The sequence below is a fragment of the Rhipicephalus microplus genome, chromosome 3 (genome assembly GCF_043290135.1).
Source record: "Rhipicephalus microplus isolate Deutch F79 chromosome 3, USDA_Rmic, whole genome shotgun sequence".
Taxonomy (NCBI): domain Eukaryota; kingdom Metazoa; phylum Arthropoda; class Arachnida; order Ixodida; family Ixodidae; genus Rhipicephalus; species Rhipicephalus microplus.
In genome coordinates, this window is record NC_134702.1 from 12,886,554 (window position 1) to 12,911,455 (window position 24,902).

Sequence of the window (24,902 nt, forward strand, 5' to 3'; positions counted from 1 at the left end):
GAAACTAATAAGAGAAAATTGCTCCCTCACTGTTCTAAAGTTTTGCTCCTCTGGTTTTTCTCATAAGTGCTGAGTATTTAAAAAGTACTGAAAAAATACTTCTTATTTTGAATATTCACCGTTTTATTCGAGCACTAAGTCTAACCAAACACTATTCAATAAATTATTTAAAATTTTTGAATAGTCATACGCCCCTAAGTGGCGTATGAATATGTACTACGGCATACGAATACGGCTTGTACGTAAAATGTACAAGCTTAGAACAATAATCGGATGCAACTACAATAACTTTATGAAAGATGCAGCTTAATCAAGATTTGGCTGCACCAGTCTCTCAGCAGGCTCAATCTGAATCTGCATGAATTGTTTACAGAAGCCAAGAGAAACAGAAAGGTGGAATAGACAAGTGTAGTGAAAACAAACACAACAGGGTCAATCGTTTACCAGATATCTTTCGCTTATCTTCCACATTCATTTGGCACCTACAAAGAATGCACTGAACATGGTTTTGAAGTAAAAAAACATGGCTTATTTGTTGATTTAATGCTCCCAAAGAATAAAGGAAACTTGTGTCTTTTTACAGGTAACTGCATAAGCTTCTCATTATTATTATTAATATTATTATTGTTTCAATTTCACTGCTTCTAAAACAGAGTTGCAGCTGCACGCAAAGAAAATCCACAACTTTACATTCAGCCACAGATTACCAGAGTCAATGAGACAGTGGTGTATTCGATAGCTCACAGCAAATATTTTTTGTCCTATTATACAATATTAGCAGGGTCCTCTTTAACCTTTGAACAGCACACTTTTCCAAAAGCTTCACATTCTCCAAGTCTCAAAAACATATGTACATGTCCCGACCAGCACAAGCTCACATTTCACCACACTGCGAGATGATAACAGGAATCTTCGGCTTGTTGTTGGGTCCAATGGGAACGTTTTCAATCTTTCGCATGACCAGAAGACCATCAAGGATACGACCTGCGTTACCAGCACGAAAGTTAGTTTTCACTCTGTACGGTTAGCCTTATGCTTACCGAACACTACGTGTTTCCCATCAAGAAAGTCGCATCGTGCACACGTAATGAAAAACTGACAGCCGTTAGTATCCTTGCCACTGTTGGCCTGTGTGAGAAGAAAACATAAAGCATGAATATGCGGCAGAGCTGTGTGGATTATGCCAATTCATAGCGTAAACAATTGTTTTCCTCTGCATGATGTGCAGTGGTGTAAAGCAATATACCATAGATAGTAAGCCAGCAGCATCGTGCTTCAACTGGAAGTTCTCATCAGGAAAAGGACCACCGTAGATACTTGTTAATCCCATGCCGTCACCCTGGTGAGAAAGCAACGAAGTATTAGTTAACCGTAAAATAAGAACTAAGTACAATGTTCATGGTACAGAATGTCTGGCATGCAAACATGTACACAAGTAGAATGAAAAGGTCAGTACAAATGACAATCCTTTTTGTTCCACTACTGTTCATACATGTTTGCATGCCAACCTTCTCTTATTACGAATCCCCGTTAACTATAAACTTTTAGTGTGCTTAGCAGGACTTACGTTGACGAAATCCCCTCCCTGGATCATGAAGTCCTTGATGACACTATGCATAAACATATATCGAAGTGTCAGCACAGTGAGGCATTCCCAGCGTTTGTGACAGAGCTCACCGATGAAACGTGGATCCCTTGTAGCCAATCGGCACGCTGTCCTTCTTGTACTCTCCTGTGCAAAATTGCCTGCGGATAGCATCCAGCTATCAGCGTCTCTCGGAAGCTTTTTTTTCAACTCAAAATCACCTGAAGTTTTCCGTAGTCCTGGGAACTACGTCAGAAAAAAGCTCCATCTTCATCCGCCCAACCTCCTGATAAGGAATAAAAAAAGAAAGACAAAGCAAAATGGAAACAACGGTTACCTAAAATAAACATTGGCCACCCCCCCCCCCCCCTCCCCGCGCGCGGGTAGTACGTGCCGTGCAGTACCTCCGAGAGGAAGATTGTGAACACTTTGGGCCAAACAAGTAAATGAACAGAAACGCTCGCATGTAGCTTATCGCGATTGAGCCCGATGAGATCAACTTCTCGACAGTGATTGACTCCATTCTACAGCTTGCGTCACCCACGATCACAAAATTTGTTTGGTTGGTATGTGGGGTTTGACGTCCCAAAACCACCATATGATTATGAGAGACGCCGTAGTGGAGGGCTCCGGAAATTTTGACCTCCTGGGGTTCTTTAACGTGCACCCAAATCTGAGCACACGGGCCTACAACATTTCTGCCTCCATCAGAAATGCAGCCGCCGCAGCCGGGATTCGAACCCGCGACCTGCGGGAATCACAAAATTCGTTTGGAATCGGGCCCGATCGCGATCAGAAGTGACCATGTGACACCGATGAAACGCACAAAGCTTTACACACCGCGTCAAGGCGTTTTTTATGATCATGAGTTCTTTTCTTCACCAAACACTATTTTAATGCTCTCCCGACGCGTCAACGAAGCAGGCCATCTAATGCCAGCAAAATACGCACCGTAGAGCCGATGGTAATATCAAAAAACACCACAGGATTGTTCGGATGTCTGAGCTGCTGTTGGAGTTGATTCCAATTCGCCATGGCTAACTAAACCAGGAACCGAGGTTGTACCAAGGTATAAAACACTTCCCAAAGCAATCCAACGTGCCCGCTGCAAGCGACAAACAACGCCGGCGACGTCATGACGTCATGGTACGGGGTTGCCTACTTGAACAAGAAAACACGCCAAGCTAATGTGCTGTATTATATTTTTTTTATAAAATAATACGTAACGTAACAACTAAAATATTTTTATGGGACAATAAATTAGACACCTAAAGACATATAGTTAACAGAGTGGTTAACTATATGTCTTTATAGATCTAGGAGGCTAGGAGGCTCCTAGATTTTCTAGGAGCCTCCTAGCTACAGTTGAGCGCCGTGCGCTGAACTGTAGCCTCCTAGATTTTTTTGCCTGCCGGAGGAGCGCGCAACGCCCGTCATCTGTAGCAGCGCTACCTACGTAGGATCAAAGGTTTTTGTACTTAACCTTTGAGATGAGCAATTTTAGCGTTTGTTAATTTTAAAGGCTATGCCTTGTTTTGAAAGGTTTGCTTGTTGAATGAGCGCAAAACGCCTGTCACCTATGGCGGCGTCACTTACATAGGGTTAATTTTAATTAGTTTTACATCTTTTAAAGCTTTTTACGTTATTTTTGTTGCATATAAGCTCCAGAAACGTATAACCTTACTTGAAGACACCCATACCTAAGCGGTGCCACCACCATAGTTCCGACCATAGAGTTTCCCACGATACTTACCAGAGGGAACTCTGGCGCTAGTGTCTAAGGGAGCTGCAACGCACGGCGCTTCAGCGAGCATGGGAATAATGGGTAGTACTAGAGTGCCTAGAATATTCTAGGCACTCTAGTAGTACACACGTTTGTCTAATATTCGTACTTCTGGCCTGCCTTTGGCTCCGTGTGTGTTCGTGTGGCTTGGAGCTGTTTTCTTACGAAACAAGTATTAGCAAATGTTCAGCGGTTGCGCTTCACCATTTTATTTTTTTAGACTTACCTTCCAAATTGGCTCACGAAGTTCAAAAGAATTCAATCTTTCTTTCAAAACAAAACCGAAACACAGCAATAAACGAAGCCGCAAGTACGATTCGCCGCCCGCAAGTACGAAGACTAGGCAAATGTGTGTACTACCCATCATTCCCATGGTCGTTGAACGATCGCAGCGCCAGATTGCCCTCTAGTTAATTTTGAGAAACTCTATGGTTCCGACGACGGCCGCTTCCCAAGTGACCGCCGATAATCCGGCAGGCAAGAGAAATCTAGGAGGCTATGGCTCAACATAGGAAAAGTCACCAAATAGAAATCCATTAGAAATTTATCACACCTCAACACATTGAACCGTTTTTTCCACTTTACATCAGTGCCTTTTTGTAAGTTTATGTGAGGTTTTGAGCGCAAACACTATGACGTCACAGAGGACTGCCCCCTGTGCACAAAAGTAGAACAAAGACAATCTACACACTTTTGTTCAAGTGTAGAAGCTTTACATTCAAAAACGCAAGTCTAGCGACAAATAAAAAAAACTAAAAAATTGTTCTGTAGCTGCAAAAGCGACCATACGGGTAAAGCGAGTAAAGCTGTGGGCTCACTTTAGTACGGGTCAGTGGTCATCCGTAGTTAACTTTGCAAACAACTGCAAACAAAAAGAAAAACATGCGACGAAAATAAAGTCCGATAACAGCACCAGCTGCGTTAACGCCGTGTTTAACGCTGTTTATTCATTACACATATTAAGTAATGCCGAGTGATGCACGGCAACTGGGATAGTGCATGACGATTATGTAACCATTCACGGCTCTGCTAGTCTCCAAAATGCGCGTTAGATAGTTACCCACTCCCCGGCGTCGGCAGGCATGGGACAGGCGTCGGCCATTTCAAGTCTAAAATTTTAAAACGAAGAAACACGGCCGATTTATTATGACGTCACTGCCTCGAAAATTAAAACTGACGTCTTCCGTGGAAATAGCCACGCGGCTGGAAGCCGCGGAGAGCAGCTCGACGCGTTTGCTGGGAGACTCGGAGACCTCCTTGCTTCAGGGTGCGTTTTATCCGGCACCGTCCGGGTTAAGCGGACAAACGGCGCGTAGACGCGCGGACAGCGGTGTGCTCACTTATGTGCCGCGGTCTGTTACATTTTCGGGTCGTCCAATGGTGGACCACCCGAGCGCGACAGGGGTCCTGCCGACACAAGCACTGACTACCGGTAGCGGCTATGCGCTGCAAGGTAAGCCTTTCAGACCGGGCCCTTGCAGTCTGTGAATGGCTTCGCGTCGGTGACCTCAACAGCGACGTATCAAAAAGTGCCACTCTTGTATCTGCATAATCGATCACTCGAACAACGTGCTCCGGCGCTTGCCGCCTGCTAGTCACGTCACGAGTAGGGGAGCGCGCGCGCACCTGAGTAGACGCGTCGCCCGCAAAGGTAGCTTCGCGTGAATATGAGCGGACGACTCTTTGAACGGGGCATTAGCTCCGCGAGAGACAGGCCTGTTTGCTGGTGGATGGAAATGTCTCCACACATTCTTGGGCATCACGACTGCTTCTTGCGCTAGTCCCGTGAATGATCTTCGGTGGGAGAAATACCTCCCACCGACGGCGTAGGGCCTTAGGGCGGTGCGGCTATTAAGCGATCGCAGTGTTACGCACTGCAGTGGTGCCGTGTCGTGCACAAACCGAAGCGGCAGAATTTGCTGTAAGTCCGCGACTTTTCTGCCCTGTTCTGCGGCAGTACGACAGCGCACGTAGTACATACCCGTGCAATGGCTACACGCCTATATACCTCATTAAACTTGGACGAAATGTCGCGGAAAATTAGCAACCCGCTCTGTTTGCCCGTAGCACGTTCTTTAACGCTGGCTATGTATTCGTCAAAACGTGTGAAATATTGATCGTATGGCCCACGACAAAAGCTTGAGCTGCTAAATGATGCGCAAAGCTAGCATATGTATCGGTTACTGGCAACTTATTCGCGATGCTCTTTAATTAATCTGTTTTTCTTTTTTTGTCAAATCCAGCAGAACCGAAAGCGATTTGGTTATTCTGACAAAGCAATCGCGGAAATATAAACAAGGTCATAAGTATACTTTCTTTTGACAGCAACTTCCTTCTGTGGCAGCTGAGTGACAAATGTTGGAGGCTATGACCGCGGCATTTTCCCCGCTCTAGCTTGTGCTGTTGCGGTCGAAATGCCGTCCATTTTCATTGACCACGTTTGCGATGCCTTTCAATATGCGCACTTTTGTAAATTAAACACCGCTTACATTCCGGGCGTTCATTGGGAAGTACAATTATAAAAGCGCATTCCCGCCGTAGTATAACCCACTGTTACTTTTTTTGTTTTAGTACTCATTACAAAAATTGGCGCTGTGCTACTCGTGTGCATTTTTTTCTAGTTCCATGCCGTTCTTCACCAGCTGCACACTGGAAAGAAGTATGCAACCATAGCCATCAAGCTCAAATGAGTGACACCAGCAAAGAATCTTCAGGTATGCAAATCTTCGTTACCTGATCTAGACATATGATATTGGAGGGGAGTGCATTTGCTCTCTGCGAGTCTGTTATTGCAAGGGACATTTCACTAAACTATATATTTTCATGTTAAAAACTAATAGTGCACAAGCCTCCTCTATGTCCTCATCTTGTGCGTCTTTAGCATGTCTTACCAACAATGTCTTTTTAGTTTGCTCACAGCACTTCCTGGCCGGCTAGAGAATTTAAGCCGTCCGTCTAAATCGTTTCACTTGTGCATCAATTTTGTAGCATAGCTAGTTCATGGCTCTGTTCCACTCGAGACAACTATCATCGTGTTGTGCACCAAAGTTGCTGCAAGATTATCAAAGCTCTTAATAGGAAGAGGCACGAGCCATTTATAAAGCCTGTAAAATGCACTTGCAATTGCTCGAGCTTCGGGGGATGTTGTGTGCGGCCATGGCGCTCTTCATTCAGAGTTTATTCTCCTCTGTCAATGTGCTTGAAATATTTCAGTTCACTATCTTTTGGTTCTTGTCATATGGAAATTTCTTGTAAGTATTCTTAACAGCCATACACAAGTTTCTGTTGTAAGCAGCAGTTATAAATCACATCTTGTACTCATCCTCACCCTTATTGCCTAGCCATTGCAGAACTTTTTATAGAATAGATAAATTATGTCACTAATTGTAACAATTCTTTACTAGAATGGCTGCAGCAAATCCACGTGATGTTTCCCATTCTCTGTCTAAATCTTTCCAATACTAGAGGCACTTCGCGATATTAATAGCCAAGTTCCACAATGTTAACATGAGCTGGGAATGTGATGTGAATTAACATGAGTTGGGAATGTGATGTGTGTGAAGCAGTTCGGGGTGGTTGGCATGCTGCGTGAAGCAATCCATAATATTCAGGTGGCAAAATATCATAGTGCTTTTGCGCAGCCATTCATTTTACCGACAGCCTACTTCACGGGAGGGCATCGAGTTCAAGGCAGTTATATCAATATCTGCAACTGGAAATGGCGTTTAGGTGGTGTACTGAAACGCTTCCTCCTTACAGAGCTGAATAAAACTTTTTAACTCTGTTTCTCATTAATTCCATATGGCTGTGAAACTCCCCAAATCTGTTCGATTAGGCATACATAACATTGCTCAGAGTCTTTGTCTCTCTGCAGGTACGCCAAGCAGGGCGATGGCCGGGCAGTCTCGGCTTTCTGCCTACCTGCTGGCCCTACGGCCGTGGTCCTTCAGTGCCTCCCTCGCCCCAGTTGCACTGGGTGCCGCCCTTGCCTACCGTGTGGTGCACCACTTCAGCCCACTTGTGTTTGTGGCCAGCTGTGTGACGGCTTTGTCAGTGCATGCGGCCGGTAATGTTGTCAACACCTATTTTGACTACATGCGCGGTGTCGACAGTCGCACGAGCAGCGATGACCGCACCCTCGTTGACAGACGTCTCACTCCAGGCGAAGTGGTCCACCTGGGCGCTCTGCTGTACACCATCGGCTGCATAGGGTTCATACTGCTCGCTGGCTGCTCCGAGGCACGTATGGAGCACTTGGCACTCGTCTACTTCGGTGGCCTGTCCAGCTCGTTTCTGTACACCGGAGGCTTAGGCCTCAAGTACATTGCACTCGGGGACCTTTTGGTGCTTGTGACCTTTGGGCCCGTATGTGTGCTCTACTCGTTTGTCGCGCAAGCGGGTCGGATGGATCCTGCTCCGCTCTGGTATGCCATGCCACTTGCCATGAATACAGAAGCCATTCTACATGCCAACAATGCCCGCGACAGACAGCAGGACGCTCGTGCCGGTGCTGTCACTCTGGCCCTCCTGCTAGGGCCCACGGGCTCTCACGTGCTCTATGCGCTGTTGCTTTTTGTGCCCTACCTGCTGTTTGCACTTCTCGCGGCGCGCTCGCGTTGGCTCCTGCTGCCACTCATCACGCTGCCCAGTGCATTCAATCTGGAACGGCAGTTTCGCGATGGACGCCTAGCCCGTCTTCCCAGGCACACGGCGCGCCTGAACCTCTACTTTGGCCTCTTCTACATCCTGGCCGTTGTCCTGGCAGACTTCCTGCCTGGACTGCACTGAATGGTCCACTTGAGCACAAAATACTCTCCGAGTGGGTGCGAGTCTCATTTGAGCCGATAATGTGGTCCCTTTATGGACAGCTACAGGCCACAATTGCGTGTGCACCCGACATATCAAAGTGCGCTGTTTTCCTCCCCTTCCCCAACCACAAGCCTATGGTGCAGTTAATTTCTGCCTTTGATTGGACTAGGCCTTAGGACTTTTCAAGTGACTTTTATAGGCATTACTGCCACCTTGTTTGGCAGTTCCCCCCCACCCGCCTTTTTTTTTTTTCTACAGAGGACAATAAAAAAAAAAAAGATGTGATTTGTAGGTTTGCAAGAATTTAATCTCAACTTTCCTTTCCAATGAAATGGTAATAAAACAAGATACAGATGTAGCGCAGTTCAGAAATATGTAATATATACATTATGTTAAAAATTTACAGTTCATACAGATGGCTTAATGAAATCAATAAAATCATCAATAAGATATAAAATATCCCCTGAGATGGATTTCCAGGCTGTAGATGGCTCAACATCAATGAAATATTTCAAATTTTCAGGCAGCAGATTTTCACTCTTCGACAACTGCTTGAAGGATCATTGAGTGGAAACCTGAAAAGATGCAGCAACATAGCTTTACTGAACTGCACTGTTCGAGCATATCAAGCTACAATGCTATGAACATTTATATGTTTTAACTGTTTAAGTAAAGGAAACATACAAATGTGCAGGAAGAGAGAGAAATGTATTAAGGCTTGTCAATTTTCACTTTTATATAGTAGAAAAAAATGTGAGATTCCAAATCTCTCTGAAGCCTACATTACTGTTTGAACACACCTCACGCCATTCAGCCGAAATAACAGGATGCAGCACACCATAATGGTTTATTGTTATGATAAATGTAGAATACATGCATTGCTGCTATCTGATCAACCACTATTACTATGACTTAAGGAAGGCGTGACCTCTCAATCACAAGTCTGCTTACCAAAGCACTTTTCAAGGCTTGCAATATGGTAAAAAATAAAAAGCCCAGTAATTGTGCAAGTTTACATAGCTTGTGTTCAATTCGTATTCCCGTTAGCTATCATTCTTTACACAACTTTCCGACAAAGACACCGAAGGGTCTTTGCCAAGTTGCAGGTAAGCTCTCAGCACTACTTTGTGACAGCAAAGGTTATCCTGAAGAAGAATGCACCGTACATTTTTATTAGCTGCTATGCTTTATATATTTAATCTCTCTGAAACGTGGCTACAGACAACTAAAAAACCAAAGGAAAAGATGGGATGTCAGGACAGAAAGGCTTAAAGAGGCCCTGCGGCACTTTTGGGACAGCCTTATTCAGCACCGGAACGCGTGTAGCAATGACTACTGAGACGAATGCAACAAGAATTGTGGTCGAAATTGGTGCACGGAAAGTGAAGTTACGAGTCCTCAAAGTTCAAAACTCGAGCAGATGATGACGAGAAACGTTCTTTTTCGCATTTCACTCACCTGCTGACGTCAAAAACCGCTTCCAATCACAGCGCGCGTATCATAAAGACATTCTAGAAATGTCACCTCATTGTGGCTTTCACACAATACCTCGCTACCACTCTTTTTGATCGCGCCGTAAGCATCGTTACTGCGAACCACATGCGTGGGGTAGCAGACGCTCCCACGGTCACACTGAGTAAGATACAGATATGCTTTTGGCTGGTTCACTTCTCGGCTTGCACGCAAGACGCATTCTACGAAAACGCCGGCGCCCAACACCTGTTTCATTTCTGGCTCGCTAAAAAGGTGGCACGCATTTCCACTTTCAATTGCTGGTGTACCATATCGTTCGCAGGCTAAGTGTTGGTATTCGTTGTTTTGAAAATACATCATTACAAAACAGGAATGATTTCTTTCTGAAAAAGGTTAAAGAAGGCTTTTGCTGTTTCCAGCATTCACTCGTATGGCCTAGCTACCAACATACGAATATCGCACGCTATTTCTCGCGTCAAGCCTATCAATAGCGAACGGTGTTTGTCGTCACATCACATAACACGACATTACTTCCCATAACAAATATAACCGATGTGTGTTGCCGTAGTCTAAAATCAAGGTAGTTTGTCCCATGAATTAAAATTACAACCGCCTCGATTTCGGCGTTGCCATGTGCGCTACGATATCGACGCCTTTCACAGCACCAGCAGAACCGATGAAAAATACGTGCTCAAATAGTGTCGCAGGGCCCCTTTAACTTAGGCCTTGCACGTCGTCTTTCAAAGCAACCGTTCTTAGTTGAAAAAGCCCAAGTTTCAAAAAGTGTAGATATAGGCAACCATTGTGCAAAACGTTGAAATACAAGTTGATGTGTCACAAGCATCTTGCAAAAACAAATGTTATAGAATGCAAGACATATAATGTGAACTACGATGACCAGTCATTGACAGCAGCACACTTTATGTCTCAGGCTAAATGCACTTGCGTTCATGTTATGCAGTAAATGCTTACAATCAATAGCAGGCGTTGTCTACTAGGGTAATAGAGTATATTCTCATTAAATGGAAATCTGATAACGAAATTGCCGTTTAAATAGAACACTTGTCTCTGATACGACTGGTTTAGTACTTGTATTCTTTGTGCCTGTTAAATGGAACATATTTTCCTGGTCCCTTTCAGTTCCATTTAATGAGACTGAACTTACTTAAAGGCTGTGTATAGGAAACTAAGACAAATAGTATTAGCTTTGCCAAGATTATTTCAGCAGTATAAATTACTCAATTATTACCAATTTAGTCATAGTAATATGTCATTGCACACTCATCTCTAATAGTTCAATTTCAACAAAGCTGAGGCAAGAAACCAGTAAAGCTATACTAAACACTTATACTAGTATATCACAACATTTAGTACTGTATTTGGAAACATTAGGGGTAATAATAGATAAATAAAATCTATAAAAAGTGCAGCAAAAGTGAATTTTGGCTGTCCTCAAAACTGCACTGTGCGCCAGCACGTATTAGGCAAAATCACTGAATTTTCTCGCATATAACAACCAAAAATTGAAAAAAAAAAAAAAAAAAAAAAACGCCTGTAAAGTGGGATGCGAGTTACCTGTGAATAGTCTGGAAGCAGAGGTCGACTTCACGGCAATGCATGGCCTGCCGTGCAGTCCGCATCCCCATCGGCATAGTCTTGTGCAAAGCCAATAAAAGCCAACACAGACCATAGACAAATCCCCTCCGTAGCACGTTTATGTAGTGTTTATTCACGTGTCTGGCGGGTTCTGGCAGTAATCTCGCCGCGAAAGAAAAACTCGAGATTACAGCTGCTGCTGCAAGGAGGCGCGACGCCGACAAGTCCTCCTGTTGCGACTGGCGAAAAAAAAAAAAAAATGAAAAAAAAAAGGCCTCCTTCGAGAGTGCACGCAAGGGAAAGCGAGCATATCGCAGCCCAAAGATTTATGCGTACCCCTTCTTGAGACGCAGCTTGTCAAATTTATTGAGAAGTGGAAAAGCCGCGGCCATGCTGTGTCAACGGAGATGGCGCAAATGGAAGCGCTGAGGTAGGCTCGCGAGATTAACATCTCACGCGAGTTTCGTGCGAGCTGTGGAAGGCTCCAGCGATTCATGACGAGGCACGGATTTTCGATGTGGCGGTGAACGACAGTGTGTCAGCGACTTCTCAACACCTATGAGGATAAGCTGTTGAGCTATCAATGTTACGTCGTCGGGCTGCGGAAGGAGCACAACTACTTGCTCTCCCAGGTGGGCAATGGCGATCAAACGCCCGTGTACTTTGAGATGGCCACGAACACCACTCTGCAGAAAAAGGGCCCGAAATCTGTAAGTGTACTGACGGGCGGTAACACCAAACTACGCTGCACAGTAATGTGCGCTTTGGCAGACGGTACCAAACTGCACCCATACACAATCTTCAAGTGCAAAACGCTGCCCTTCGCTCCACTGCCACCACGGATTGTTGTGTAAACCGAAGATAACGCGTGGATAAATGGTGACCTCGTCTGTGAATGGCTTCGCACGATGTGAGAGAAGAGGCCGGGTGCCATGTTGGCACGGCGGTCGATGCTCGTGTTGGACTCGTTTCGAGGCCATTGCACTGACGCAGTGAAAGCGTGCCTTGCTGACCACCGCACCGACCTCGTGATCATTTCCGGTGGCATGACTTCCGTACTACAGTCACTGGACGCGTGTCTCACTAAGCTGTTCAAGGGGCACGTCAAGCGGCTGTATGCCGAGTGGATGGCCCAAGAAGGCCTGTACGCCCTCAAACCGACAGGGCACGTGCGGAGGTCAGACACTGCGCTGCTGTGCCAGTGGATCTTGGGATGCGAAGGGGGGGAATCCGGCCGCCTCGGTGCGCAAGAGTTTCAAAAAGTGCGCTATTGGCAATTGCTTGGGTGGCATCGAAGATAATTGCGTCTTCAAGAGCGGCGACGTAATCTTGAATTGCAGCAGCGACAGCGGCGAGTCGGGCAATGATTGAAGGAACGAAAATGGGCACTGCCGACGTTGCGGCGATTGCTTTGAAATTTGTAGACGAGATTGTGACTGTGCAGTTGCGACTTCCCAAAAGTTTCTTTAAGCTAAGCATGCAGGTTATACATCAAATTTTTTTTTCTTTTTTCGGAGAGTTCTAAGTTAGGGGTGCGTGTTATTGTGAGGGTGGGTTATATGTGAGAAAATGCGGTATTTAGCATATTAACAGGTCATATCATGAAAGTAGTGCAAGGGTAAACAGAGAATGAAGAAGCTGTATATTACCGTATTTTCGCACGCATAACCTGCACCAAAAACCCAGAAATTTCAGTGGCAAAGTGGAGGTGCGGATAATACGCGGGGATTTTCCTATAGTGCTGCTTCACAGCAATGCGTGTTGTGCTGTGAAGCCCCATAGCAGTGTAGCGAAAGTTACGGAGGCGGTTTCTGCAAATTCGTGTTGCTCTGCAAATAGCACGGCAGCTTGCGGCCGATTTTGGTTTCACTTGCTTGCATCGTTGAAGCGTTTAGAAAAACATTTGGGGAGAGACAATTCGATTGTTCAGTGTAAAATCTCACTGTCACACCACAAGTATATTTTTTGGACGTTCGCGGCCGCTCACTGACCCTCCACATGTCCCTACGTCACGGACGCCATGTTTACTTTTGGAAAGGGCTTGCCGGAAAGGTAGTGCTGTCCAAGAAAGTTCCATAATAAATAAAGTAAGTTCTATAATAAATAAAGCAGTATTTATTTCAGCAAGGCAAATGAGATGTTATAGTGCCTATATAGATATTATCAGTAAATTAATGTACTACTTTTTGATGCGGTAGCAGGCATGCACTTCGGCTCTGTTGTTTCCAGGGTGCTGTTACAGTGCACTAGAAAAGGTAGTGCTGTCAAGTTGTCGCCGAGTGTGAGCGCTCTTTACCTCGCTAATACCGCTAGTTCTCCACATCTCGACCCGTTTGCCAAGCCTAAGTCGATCTGTTCTGTCACCATGAGTAGCGTACGGCGGCAGGCCTTCACGGCACAACAAAAGCTTAAGATCATCGCCGTCGCCGAGGAATTTGGAAATCGCGAAGCGGGAAGACGGCACGATGTGGACGAGTCCTGCGTGCGACTGTGGAGAAAGAAGAAAGAGAGCCTACAAGCCGCGCAGCGCGACCGTAGGTCATTTCGTGGCCCCAAGACCGGTGCCTACCCTGAGCTGGAGGCGGAGCTAGTAAAGTTATTCGAAGATGTGAGAAGCAGGGGTCACGCCGTATCGACCGAGATGGCCCAAGTGGAAGCGCGGCGACTTTCGAGGGAGCTAGGCCTACCTCACGAGTTCCGTGCGAGCCGCGGATGGCTGCACCGCTTTATGAAGCGGCAAGGGCTCTCAATCAGACGGCGGACTACAATATGTCAACAATTGCCGGCTTCTTATGAGGAGAAGCTGCTCAAGTACCAGAGATATGTAATTGGCCTGCGAAAGCAGCACAATTACATTTTCTCGCAAATCGGCAATGCGGATGGAACTCCTGTTTATTTTGAAATGCCGTTGGACACAACGATTCAGAAGACGGGCAGCAGTTCGGTGAGCGTGCTGACCGGCGAGAACACGAAACTTCGCATCACAGTCTTGCTTTGTGCCCTCGCCGACGGCACGCAACTGCGACCGTACGTCATCTTGAAAAGGAAAACTCTACCAAAGGTTCATTTGCCTGCTGATGTGGTGGTGCGCGCACACGAGATTGTGTGGATGAACAGTGACTTGTTCGTAGACTGGATCAAGATGGTATGGGAGAAGAGGCCCGGTGCGATGCTCGCAAAGAGGTCCATGCTCGTTCTTGACTTGTTCCGTGGCCACACAACTGAGGAAGTGAAGGACCGCCTTTCACGCAACGGCACCGACTTAGTTGTTATACCCAGTGGAATGATGTCAATGTTGCAGCCTCTAGATGTGTCGCTTAACAAGCCCTTCAAAGCGCATGTCAAGCGCTATTACGCCGAGTGGATGGCCGAAGGCTGCTACGACTTGACGCCGACAGGACGAGTCCGAAGGCCTGATATTGCCCTATTCTGCAAGTGGATTGTCGAGGCATGGAAGGCCATTCCAGGTGAGATGGTGCGAAAAAGTTTCAAGAAATACTGCATCACAAACAACATGGATGGAACCGAAGATGACCTTGTGCATAACAGTGAGGACTGCGGCTCAAGTGATAGCTCTAGCGAGAGCAGCGACAGTGAGTGAATTCTGACTGGCCTTGCAGACAGCGTATTCTGCTTGCTAAATAAAGATTTTTCTGTCTACATATGTGCTATGATGCTTGAGCGGTAGCTTTTGTACAGCCTTTCCTGTATATCAAAAGTGCGGGCAACACGCGAGGATTTTTTTTTTCTTTCTCGGTGAGCTGAAAGTGGGGGTGCGGATTATATGCAGGGGCGGGTTATACGCGCAAAAATACGGTAAGTTCCATATTTTATCCTGTCAGCGCCTGACAGTGATGCCTTTTGTCTCTGCCAACCCTTGAACAGATATGCTAATGCTAGCTAATACTAAAATGAGCTGACAGATAGGGAAACGTGACCAGGTATGGGACGTGCACTTAGACAGATTTCCAAAATATGGAAAGAGAAAAGTTACGTAGTATATCCATGGCTACTGTTTTAATGCTTGGGTTCAAATTTGTACACCTTCACATACTCCAACAACAATACGTGAAGCAGAATTATGTCGCTCATGGTCTACAAATGAGTCAATCCACTCACCTGTGCCTGTGGCCAAAATTTCGCCTGTGCAACTGAAAGCAGCAAGCTGTTGAGAGAAGAGAAACAAAAATATGCATCCTTATTTAACAACTTGCTTAACGAGCATCTCAATGGCTGAGATGCACAAACTACTGGTACAATATAGTACAAAACATAATAACATTAGGGGATATAACTTGCTATTGTAACACCCCTAGCTAATTCTAACACTGAATAATAAACCTGGGTAACACTGAAAGTGACACTTCCGCATACACATGGTTCTTAATCTAGAACAAATCTGACTCTGCACACAAATTGCAGGAACAAGTCTTTCTAAGTACTATATTCGTATTTGGTGGCATGGTCATCTTGTGTAATCTAATGTTCCCATATCACCTTGAAACCTAACTACAGGATGTAATCGCAATATGTAAAATAATAACAAAAAAGTTTTTTTTTTTTCAAGAGACCGCTTGCAACAAATAAACATAAAAGGTTGGTTTCGCTGCTGATACTTAACGCTCATCTCAATGCATTTTCTTCTCTGTATTGTAACACACTCTTCAATGAACTCTTTTAATAGGCTAACATAGGCAGGGCAAACGTGTGCCCGAGAATAATAACACAGCTAGATTGTCTCGAGGATTCACTTCTGCCTATTCTTCTACGTTATTTTTTTTCCAACACGGTTCGCGCGCAACTGGGTGCCGCAGGCTCGTGCATTGCAAACCATCTAGAGGGCACAAGTATCGGCTAGCAGGCATAATTTGAAGTCACATTGTGTCATTGCCCCCCTTTCCAGAGTGCATCGTCCCGATGCTTGTGTCGTACTGGTTGCATGGCACTCATTCACAAACCCTCGTCGGGGATGTCGTTAACGTCAAAGAACGTTGTATCTTTGGCGTTTCATTGCCTGTCGTGATATGGTTTCATCCTGATGACATGCACAGTTTCCGTGCGATGCCGCCGTCAGAATGAAATATCCTGTCCCTCTGCCATAACTTCGCAGTTGAGCGAGCCGATGCGGCGGAGCACTCTGTACGGACCGAAATAGCGGCGAAGCAGTTTTTCTGACAGGCCACGTATTCGTACAGGAATCCACACCCCTACTCTGTCTCCTGGTGCGTACTGGACGTCTTTTCTTCGCAGATTGTATCGATGCGTGTCGGTTTTCTGCTGTTGAAGAATGCGATATCGTGCCAGCTGTCTGGCTTCTTCTGCTCTTTGTATGTAGTCGTGAACGTCATAGTAATTCTCGGGCGTCTCGTCAATAGGTAGCATTACATCTAAAGGTGTCGTTACCGTCCGGCCAAAAACAAGTTGGAATGGCATCATCCGTGTTGTCTCTTGCATCGCAGTGTTATAGGTGAATGTTGCATAGTGTAACATTTTATCCCAAGTACGGTGCTCTATATCAACGTACATTGACAACATGTCAGCCAGCGTTCTGTTCAGTCGTTCCGTAAGACCATTTGCTTGAGGATGATATGCCGTCGTTTTTCTATGACTGGTGTGCGTCAATTTCATAATACATTTCATCAGGTCGGCCGTAAATGCAGTCCCTCGGTTCGTGATCAACGCTTTTGGAGCTTCGTGCCGCAGTACGATGTCGGAGACGAAGAATTCGGCTACTTCAACGGCTGATCCTTTAACAAGAGTCGCTGTCTCGGCATATCTGATTAAATAGTCGGTCGCAACTATTGTCCACCGTTTTCCCGATGACGACGTAGGAAATGGGCCCAGTAAGTCCATTCCCACTTGTGTGAATTGGGCTTCTGGTGGTTCTATCGGTTGAAGGATACCTGCTGGTTTTAGCGGTGGCGTTTTACGTCTTTGGCAGTCCCGGCAGTTTCTGACATAGTGTCGTACAGAGCTAAGCAACTTCGGCCAGTAGTATTTAGTGTGGATGCGTGCTAACGTTCTGCTTACTCCTAAGTGTCCAGCTGATGGATCGTCGTGGCAAGCCTCCAAAATCTCTGGTCGCAGAGGTGAAGGGACGACAAGCAGGAATGTCGCTGTATTGTTGTCAAAGTTCCTTTTATACAGGACGTTGTTTCGTAGGACGAACTCTGACAAGCCGCGGACAAAAGATCGTGGAACATCGACAGACTGTCCTTGTAGGTACTTGATCAAGAGGAGTATCTCAGAGTCGGATCGCTGCTGATGTGCCATTTCTGATGGTATCACAGCTCCCAAGAAAATAAAATCTTCATCATCCTCGGTGGAAGCAGAAGCAGCAGGTTGAATCGGAGCACGTGACAAGCAGTCCGCATCACTGTGCTTGCGACCTGACTTGTACACAAGCGTGATATCATACTCCTGTAATCGCAAGCTCCATCGTGCAAGCCGTCCACATTGGTCCTTGAGATTAGCCAGCCAGCATAGTGAATGATGGTCGCTTATAGCTCGAAAAGGCCTACCATATAAATATGGTCGAAACTTGCCGATAGCCCATACCACGGCAAGGCATTCTTTCTCGGTCGCTGAGTAGTTCACCTCAGCTTTCGAAAGAGTGCGACTGGCATACGCAATGACTCGTTCTTGTCCGTTTTGCCATTGGATGAGCACAGCCCCAAGATCTAAATTGCTTGCATTCGTGTGGATATCGGTTTCCGCTTCCTCGTCAAAATGCGCCAGAACAGGATGGCTTTGAAGGCACTTTCGTAGTTCATTGAAGGCATCCTCTTGTTCGGCAAGCCGTACGAAAGGTATTTCCTCTTTTGTCAGCCGCGTCATTGGTTCAGCAATTCGTGAAAAATTTTGAACGAACCGTCGATAATAGGGGCAGAGACCTAAAAATCGCCTAACAGCCTTTTTGTCTGTTGGCTTCGGAAATCTTGCTACGGCCTCAGTTTTTGCAGGGTCTGGGCGGACGCCTTCTGCACTGATGACATGGCCAAGAAGAAGGAGCTCACGGAAGCCGAAATGACATTTCTGCGGTTTTATCGTCAAGTCCGCTGATTTGATCGCAGTGAGCACGGCCCGGAGCTTTTTCAAATGCTGCTCGAAGGTAGCAGAGAAGACTACAACATCATCAAGATAAACCAGGCATGACTGCCATTTAAGACCACAAAGCACTGTATCCATCATCCGTTGGAATGTGGCGAGTGCTGAACAAAGGCCAAAAGGGAGTACCTTGAACTCGTATAAACCGTCCAGTGTCACAAACGCTGTCTTTTCGCGATTTCTTTCGTGAACTTCTATCTGCCAATACCCACTTTTAAGATCCAATGAGGAAAAATACCTGGCATTTCGCAGCCTATCTAGAGTGTCATCAATTTTTGGCAGAGAATAAACATCCCATTTGGTGACGGCATTCAGCTTCCGATAATCAACGCAGAAACGTGAGGGTTGGTCTTTTTTCTTCACAAGAACAACAGGTGACGCCCATGGACTTGATGAAGGCTGGATTACATCGTCTTCCGATTTACGGAACACACGTAAATCGGAAGCAACGTTACTATCGAAGCACCTGTTTCTGAATTGGTCGTCGTTCAGAGTCAGCAATGGAGGTTTTGCTGCATTAGCGTCGACAGTGGCCTTGCCTCCGCAAGTCACTGACTCTAGTTTTCCCGACGCGGGCTTGGGGAACGAGACCTTGGGAAGCTTGCTGAAGGTCGGGGGCTAGGCGATCTATACCTCCTCGTTGTCGTTGCACGAGGTTGGTGTCGTTGGAAGCCACTTGAGGTTTGACGACCTGACAGGTATTCTTTAATTTCGAAAGGACGGTCACCATTTCGTGGTCGAGGTGCAATAACAAGAAAACCACGTAGTCCTGCCTGGCGGTAGTGGCACGTTCGGTAGAGATGACCAGGCTCCCCACAGTGGTAACACAGCGGTATCCTGTCGGGAGTGCGCCAGACATCGCTCTTCCTTAGTCTCCTCTCTGGCGTTGGCTGCAGGGTGCTCGGCGGCATCGGGTACTGCATAGGTGTAGCCGCCGCGACGTCCGCACGTCCTGGAGGTCCTCGTAGTACCACATCAGCATACGTCATTCTCGTCTTCTGTTGTAGTGGCGGCCCTGGCTGTGCGTTGCTCGAATGTTCGCGTACCACCTGCCTGACCTCCTCACGGATCACATCAGCCAGAGACGAAAGCATTGGAGCGTTCTGGTCAAGACGCTGCTTCTGCAGCTCTTCTCGCACAACAGACCGCACCAGCTCGTGTAGTGCTTCCATGCCGTTACCGAAGACTGGTGGCAACATGTCCAAGGAAGTGACGATCGCATTCCGGTTGTATAACCTTGCTCGCTGTTGTAGCGTCCTTTCCATTGTAGTCGCCTCGGAACGAAACTCGGCGACGGTGCGTGGTGGGCTTCGAATTAGTCCGGCAAAGAGTTCTTGCTTCACGCCTCGCATCAGATGGCGCAGCTTCCTGTCTTCGCTGATATTTGAATCCGCTTGGCGGAATAGGCAAGACATGTCTTCCAGATACATGGCGACAGTTTCGTTATTTCGCTGATTTCTTATCTGGAGCGCAGCTTCAGCTCTCTCTTTGCGGTCTGTGTTCGGGAAAGCAGCGAGCAGCTCCCGTCGAAAATCATTCCACGACCGGAAGGTAGCTTCGTGGTTTTCATACCACGTTCGTGCGCTATCTTCCAGTGCGAAGTAAACACTTCCAAGTTTGCGCTCTTCCCCATATCCGTTAGCCTTTGCGACGCGTTCAAAGTGTTCAAGCCAGTCCTCTGCGTCCTCGTAGCTTTCGCCGTGGAAAGGCTTTGGTAGCATTGGCTGGTTTACTACAATGTTGGCTGGAGTGACCTGAGCTGTCATGTCGGTTGCGTACCCGTTCACAGCCGTTGATGTTCCAAGGGAAGTCGATAAAGGCGAAAATTCAGGACCCTCACCACGTAGACATCGACTGCAGCGCTGATGAACAGGCGTCAGCTCGTTGGGTCGAAATCGCTGTGGTTCTAGACTGTGCTCCGTCACTCGAGAGGGGCTTGGCATCACACCCAGCACTTCCACCAGATTTGTAACGCACTCTTCAATGAACTCTTTTAATAGGCTAACGTAGGCAGGGCGAACTTGTGCCCGAGAATAATAACACAGCTAGATTGTCTCGAGGATTCACTTCTGCCTCTTCTTCTACATTCTTTTTTTTCCAACACGGTTCGCACGCAGCTGGGTCCCGCAGGTTCGTGCATCGAAAACCATCTAGAGGGCACAAGTATCGGCTAGCGCGCGTAATTTGAAGTCACATTGTGTCAGTATGATAGCATACATGCAACCCAACTTTCATGCTTTTTTTTTACTAGAAACCTTTGGGAACATTTTGATGAACATTTCGGAAAGGTTATGGCCTCTTAAGAATCATGCGCTGAGTGATGATGGAGATTGTGTATGGTTATCCGAACAATTGACCCTTTCTCGAGCAAGTATTGTTGTCATGAGATTTTATAACAAAATAACAATGACAACTACACTCATCATCAATAAAAAATGGTCGCATGTCAAAAAATGCAAAAAATGGTCAATGCGAGATCGCCCCACTTGATTGAGCATGCATTCCCAACAGTTTGCTCCTCCTGCGTCTTGCCTTTCATTGCGTTGCCACCTGTCATACCGCAAACAGTATCTTTTCCTTCTTTTCTTTCGATTACGAAAGGGTTGAAAGAGGCTTCCTTGCATGCCAGTGTAGCAAACATTGTTGACAAGTAGTACTGTGTAGTTTACTCCTCTGTCCCTACAATGCTAGCATTGTGCTCAGTAGATGGCAGTAATTGTCAGCAACTTTTTCCCCTCTCCTTTTTTTTGTAGTTCTTTTTTCCTATCCTCTTTTTCTTCCACTATCTTTGGCCTGGAGTCAATTGACACCAGCACGTTGCAAAGGGTATGGCTACAGGGTCATCATCATTCAACACCAATTGTGGTTTCTTCGGCAGTTTTCACCGATGGCGCTGACATCACCTTCCTTTGTTCGCGCCCTCAAGAAAAAAACCAAAAAACATTGAAGTGAGGAAACTACAGCCGAGTGATCATAAAAAAAAAAAAAAGCTGCAGTTACTAGGAAAGTCGAAAACTGCCAGTGACAACAGGACATTGCAAAACAGTTCGATATTTAAAAGCAGATAATATCAGACCATCTAAGAGACAAGGTGTGTATTCCAGAATTTACCAGGAAGTGATGTGGATTTCAACTGACCTATTGGTATGGCAACGTGACAAATACAGCCTCCCGCCCCCCCCATGATCTAGTTTTTTCAGACTCCCCGATTTCCCGGATGTGAGCTCGGCTCTTTGAGGGTCCAAAAAATCAGTTGGTGTCTGCACTGGTCGCTCTGTTAAAATAGAAACACCACCATGGTTTCTCTCTCAGTCATTGGAACCATCTACACATTGTTAATTAACTGGATACATTGTCTTGCAGTGGCTGTTAATAACTAAACTCACTCAGACAAACACTCAACTAATGTGTGATTAACACCTTAACAGCACAAACACAAACGACGAGCTAAGAGTTCCAGCATTCTAACAGAATGTATCTGGCAGTGTACACCAGAAAGCAGAACCATGGAAAAGAAAAGGGCAGATAGCCATGAAGAATGCAACTGCTGTTCAGCAGAATGTGAATGCACCAGACTCACCGAGCAAATGCCGGTAATGTTCAGAGATCCCTCCACTTTTCCAAGTGATTCGCCAGTGATGCCATCAAAGAGGTCAATACCACGCACAGTGTCATTGGCACAGAAGTTCTTGTCTGGATACCGTCCGACCACAATGAGATTCTCCATGGGATGCCAACTCGCCTGTAGTGAAAATGAAAAGTTACACATAAAATGCAACAAAATTGTCGATTCTTCAATACCATAGACATTTTCCATCATAATGCAAGCTTGCAGCATTGTTGAAAGTGGTGCTTGTCTCAGGATACAAGCGTATGTCTTGAATTGAACAATTCACGTTCTCAGTAAGTATTAGCATATAAAAAGCTGTTTAGTAATGACCATATGATAGCTGATATGCAGTTAAGCTTCAATATAATCAAGTCAGTAAGACTGCCAATTCACTTCACCATTAAAGGTGTGCGAATAGCAAAATTTGGGGTGCAATGCAAATTCAAATATTAAAGTTTGACAGTGAAATCAATAGAATACTTTTCAAATATCTCTCAAATGTTTGTTTAGTATTTTTCATATATTTTGATGTGGAACTACAGAAGATCCCAATTAAATTCATATGCAGAGGATCCCAAATAAATTCATATGAAATGGGAACAAAAATGCGTTTTTTTTTTTTGGCTAGGATGGAGAACTGAAGTAGAGATTGTGTTCCCTAGTTGTTTCATCAAGGATAAGGCAATGCAGAGGCCAAATCGTATTAATTTACATGATTTGGTGTAGCCACTGTGTTGCCAAATACACTTTACACATAAAGTGAACGGATGCTCTTTCCTCTACCTCTCCCCTTCCGTGGACACCCAACTGATTTGGCAGACAAGGGTGTGCGCCTTTGGAGTTTGGAGTCGCTAATCTGCCTTGTAAACATCAACGCATAAAAACATCTGAAATTTCAAATGCTGAAACTATTCGTTCAATTTTTTCGCACTTTCTGGTCCGAAATGGCACTTAATAAAGCCCACACCTACAACGTAAGTTCCAACCAGCTCTTTTGTGAGCCGATCTCATTACGGCCATAGGAGAGTGTTAAAGGCAGCTTTGACGCATTACCAGAGTGTGATGCGGTGAAGCACGTAAAAACACAGTCGGAGCTTGTTAATTCGAAGTCACTGAGGCCGCGAGAAATCTTCGAATTAAGCGAGTTTTTGAATTAACAGAACATTTAAAAAGCGGGATGCCAGGAGCTTAGAATCAGTGCTCATCGTTTGCTGTGCCGGCTAGCTAGCGTATCCAATGATTATGTTTTCCAGCAATACCTGGTGTTAATTTTGCCGCAAACACGGGGGAACGCTGGACCTCGCTGCTGCCACTGCGGAAAAAAAAAAAACCGCTGTCGCGATCAACTGAAACTTGCGCCTGCGGAAAACAAGACATCTTCACTGCAACACAGTAGTGACACGCGGCGGCATGTTGCCTGCACCTCGCTGCGACAATTTGCACATTCTTTCTGGTATAATTAGGAATTTAATAATGGCCAGTATGACGAAACTCGCGATGTGTTCTGGCTGAGAAAAACGATCTTTGAAACTTTCGAACTTAGTTTGTGAACTAGGTGTTGCTGGCACGAACTCCGCCTGCAGTGCAAAAATGTGAATTGCTGGAGAAAATCGGCAATCGGAGGTTCGCATACATCGCGAATTCCGCAAACTGTCCGTTATTAATTGTTTTACGATCCCAGAAAAAATAAGTGAACCATGACCCACTGACGTTGCTAGAAACATGCAATATGTTGCCCGCACGTCATCGCTGTGTTGCAGTGAAGCACGTCCACTTTTCCGCGGGCACACGTTTTGATAGACTACAAAACGATTTTCTTCTCTTTTTTTTTTTTTGCTAGAAGTAGCAAGGCTGGGGTGCTTCAGCTAGCACTCATTACTATTGCTACGTTTCAACGCCTTGTGGCTATTAAAGGCTGTCGTTTCGGCATATTTGCTGTGGTACCGGTATCTGAAACTGGCACATTGCACCCAAAATTTTCGAATCAACCAGACTGGTGCCGGCCGCCACTTCAAATTATCCCCTCAAACTTACATTGCAAAATATGGGACCGCGGAAATCATTCGGATTAAGTGGGATTTCAAAATAACCGAGTTATAATTAACGAGGCTTTACTGCATGATGAAGCTACTGTAACGGCACAGTGCATCTGCATGAATACTCTATTTTAGTGGAAGGTTCAGTCCTTCTATATCATTCAAGAGGGCGAGCACATCTAAATGTGTCTTTCCACGACCTGTTGTCTGCAAGCAGCGAGCAGGGGTGACCTTGCGCATCATAGTAATTTCCGTTTACAGAAATTGGGCACGACTCTGCAATGCATCGAGGTTGAAGTCGTCCAGCAGCTTTTCTTGCTTCACAGCCCCTGACTGCAAAACAGCCTCTTGGGTTGACAGTGGCGTTGTCTGCGTCTGCTGCGGGATGCTTCGAGCTGCTTGCACCACATTTTCACACTATAGGTATCGATGTCATCCGTATTGTTGCCAGGCACTGTTCCAACATTCAATAAAGCGTCTTAGTCTGCCCAGTATTGGAAAAAGTGTATCGTAAAACAAAATAAAGTGTCCTTTAGCAGGCGCCTGGACAAATCGTGCCAGCTATACAGGATTATAAAAAACTAGCAAACGCGTAATGTATGCTCTCTGAATTACAATAAATATATATATATATATATATATATATATATATTGTGGGCATTTGTTATGCACTTCTTCTCATATATGCATTATCATAATCATAAACACTGTCTCAACCCCGACGACGTTATATTATATATATATATATATACAGTGAATGAAGGCGATGATGGCAAGAAAACCAGCCTAGACGGTCCGTATAATTGCTATCGTAATAAATAAAAAGGGCCAGACGCATCTTGATGGTCCTGTCAAAAATAAGAATCTAGTAGTGAGCAAAGCTTTAACCCGCGCTTTTGTGGC

At 45.6% G+C, this 24,902-nt stretch overlaps 3 protein-coding genes across 5 annotated transcripts in view; 1 reads left to right on the forward strand and 2 right to left on the reverse strand.

Annotated features, from left to right (window-relative positions):
• Positions 1–432: 432 nt before the first annotated feature.
• Positions 433–2,732, reverse strand: LOC119182135 (peptidyl-prolyl cis-trans isomerase H). Of its 2 annotated transcripts, none has more exons than XM_037433233.2 (7): positions 2,537–2,730; positions 1,807–1,871; positions 1,678–1,746; positions 1,568–1,610; positions 1,247–1,339; positions 1,041–1,128; positions 433–984 (listed from the first exon to the last, which is right to left on the reverse strand). In XM_037433233.2, the coding sequence occupies exons 1-7, from the start codon at positions 2,618–2,620 to the stop codon at positions 875–877; spliced, it is 552 nt and encodes a 183-aa protein (XP_037289130.1). In that variant the 5' UTR covers positions 2,621–2,730; the 3' UTR covers positions 433–874. The 2 variants fall into 2 exon arrangements, with proteins under 2 accessions (XP_037289130.1, XP_037289136.1); XM_037433239.2 differs by having other exon boundaries at positions 852–984; positions 1,046–1,128; positions 2,537–2,732.
• A 1,536-nt stretch (positions 2,733–4,268) lies between these two features.
• Positions 4,269–8,462, forward strand: heix (UbiA prenyltransferase domain-containing heix). Its single transcript, XM_037433223.2, has 3 exons — positions 4,269–4,821; positions 5,990–6,082; positions 7,243–8,462. The coding sequence occupies exons 1-3, from the start codon at positions 4,515–4,517 to the stop codon at positions 8,154–8,156; spliced, it is 1,314 nt and encodes a 437-aa protein (XP_037289120.1). The 5' UTR covers positions 4,269–4,514; the 3' UTR covers positions 8,157–8,462.
• Positions 8,463–24,902, reverse strand: part of LOC119182121 (DNA damage-binding protein 2) — a 41,314-nt gene continuing 24,874 nt past the window's right edge. Inside the window, exons 7-10 of one of the 2 annotated variants that reach the window (XR_012894187.1) lie at positions 23,223–23,275; positions 21,934–22,095; positions 15,366–15,411; positions 8,597–8,752 (exon numbers count right to left, since the gene is read on the reverse strand). Coding sequence is in view for 1 of the 2 variants with exons in the window: in XM_037433231.2 (XP_037289128.2) it covers positions 8,712–8,752; positions 15,366–15,411; positions 21,934–22,095 (249 nt within the window). In the remaining variant the exon portion in view is untranslated. Of the gene's footprint in view, positions 8,753–15,365; positions 15,412–21,933; positions 22,096–23,222; positions 23,276–24,902 lie in introns of both variants that reach the window. The other variant, XM_037433231.2, reaches the window with a different exon arrangement.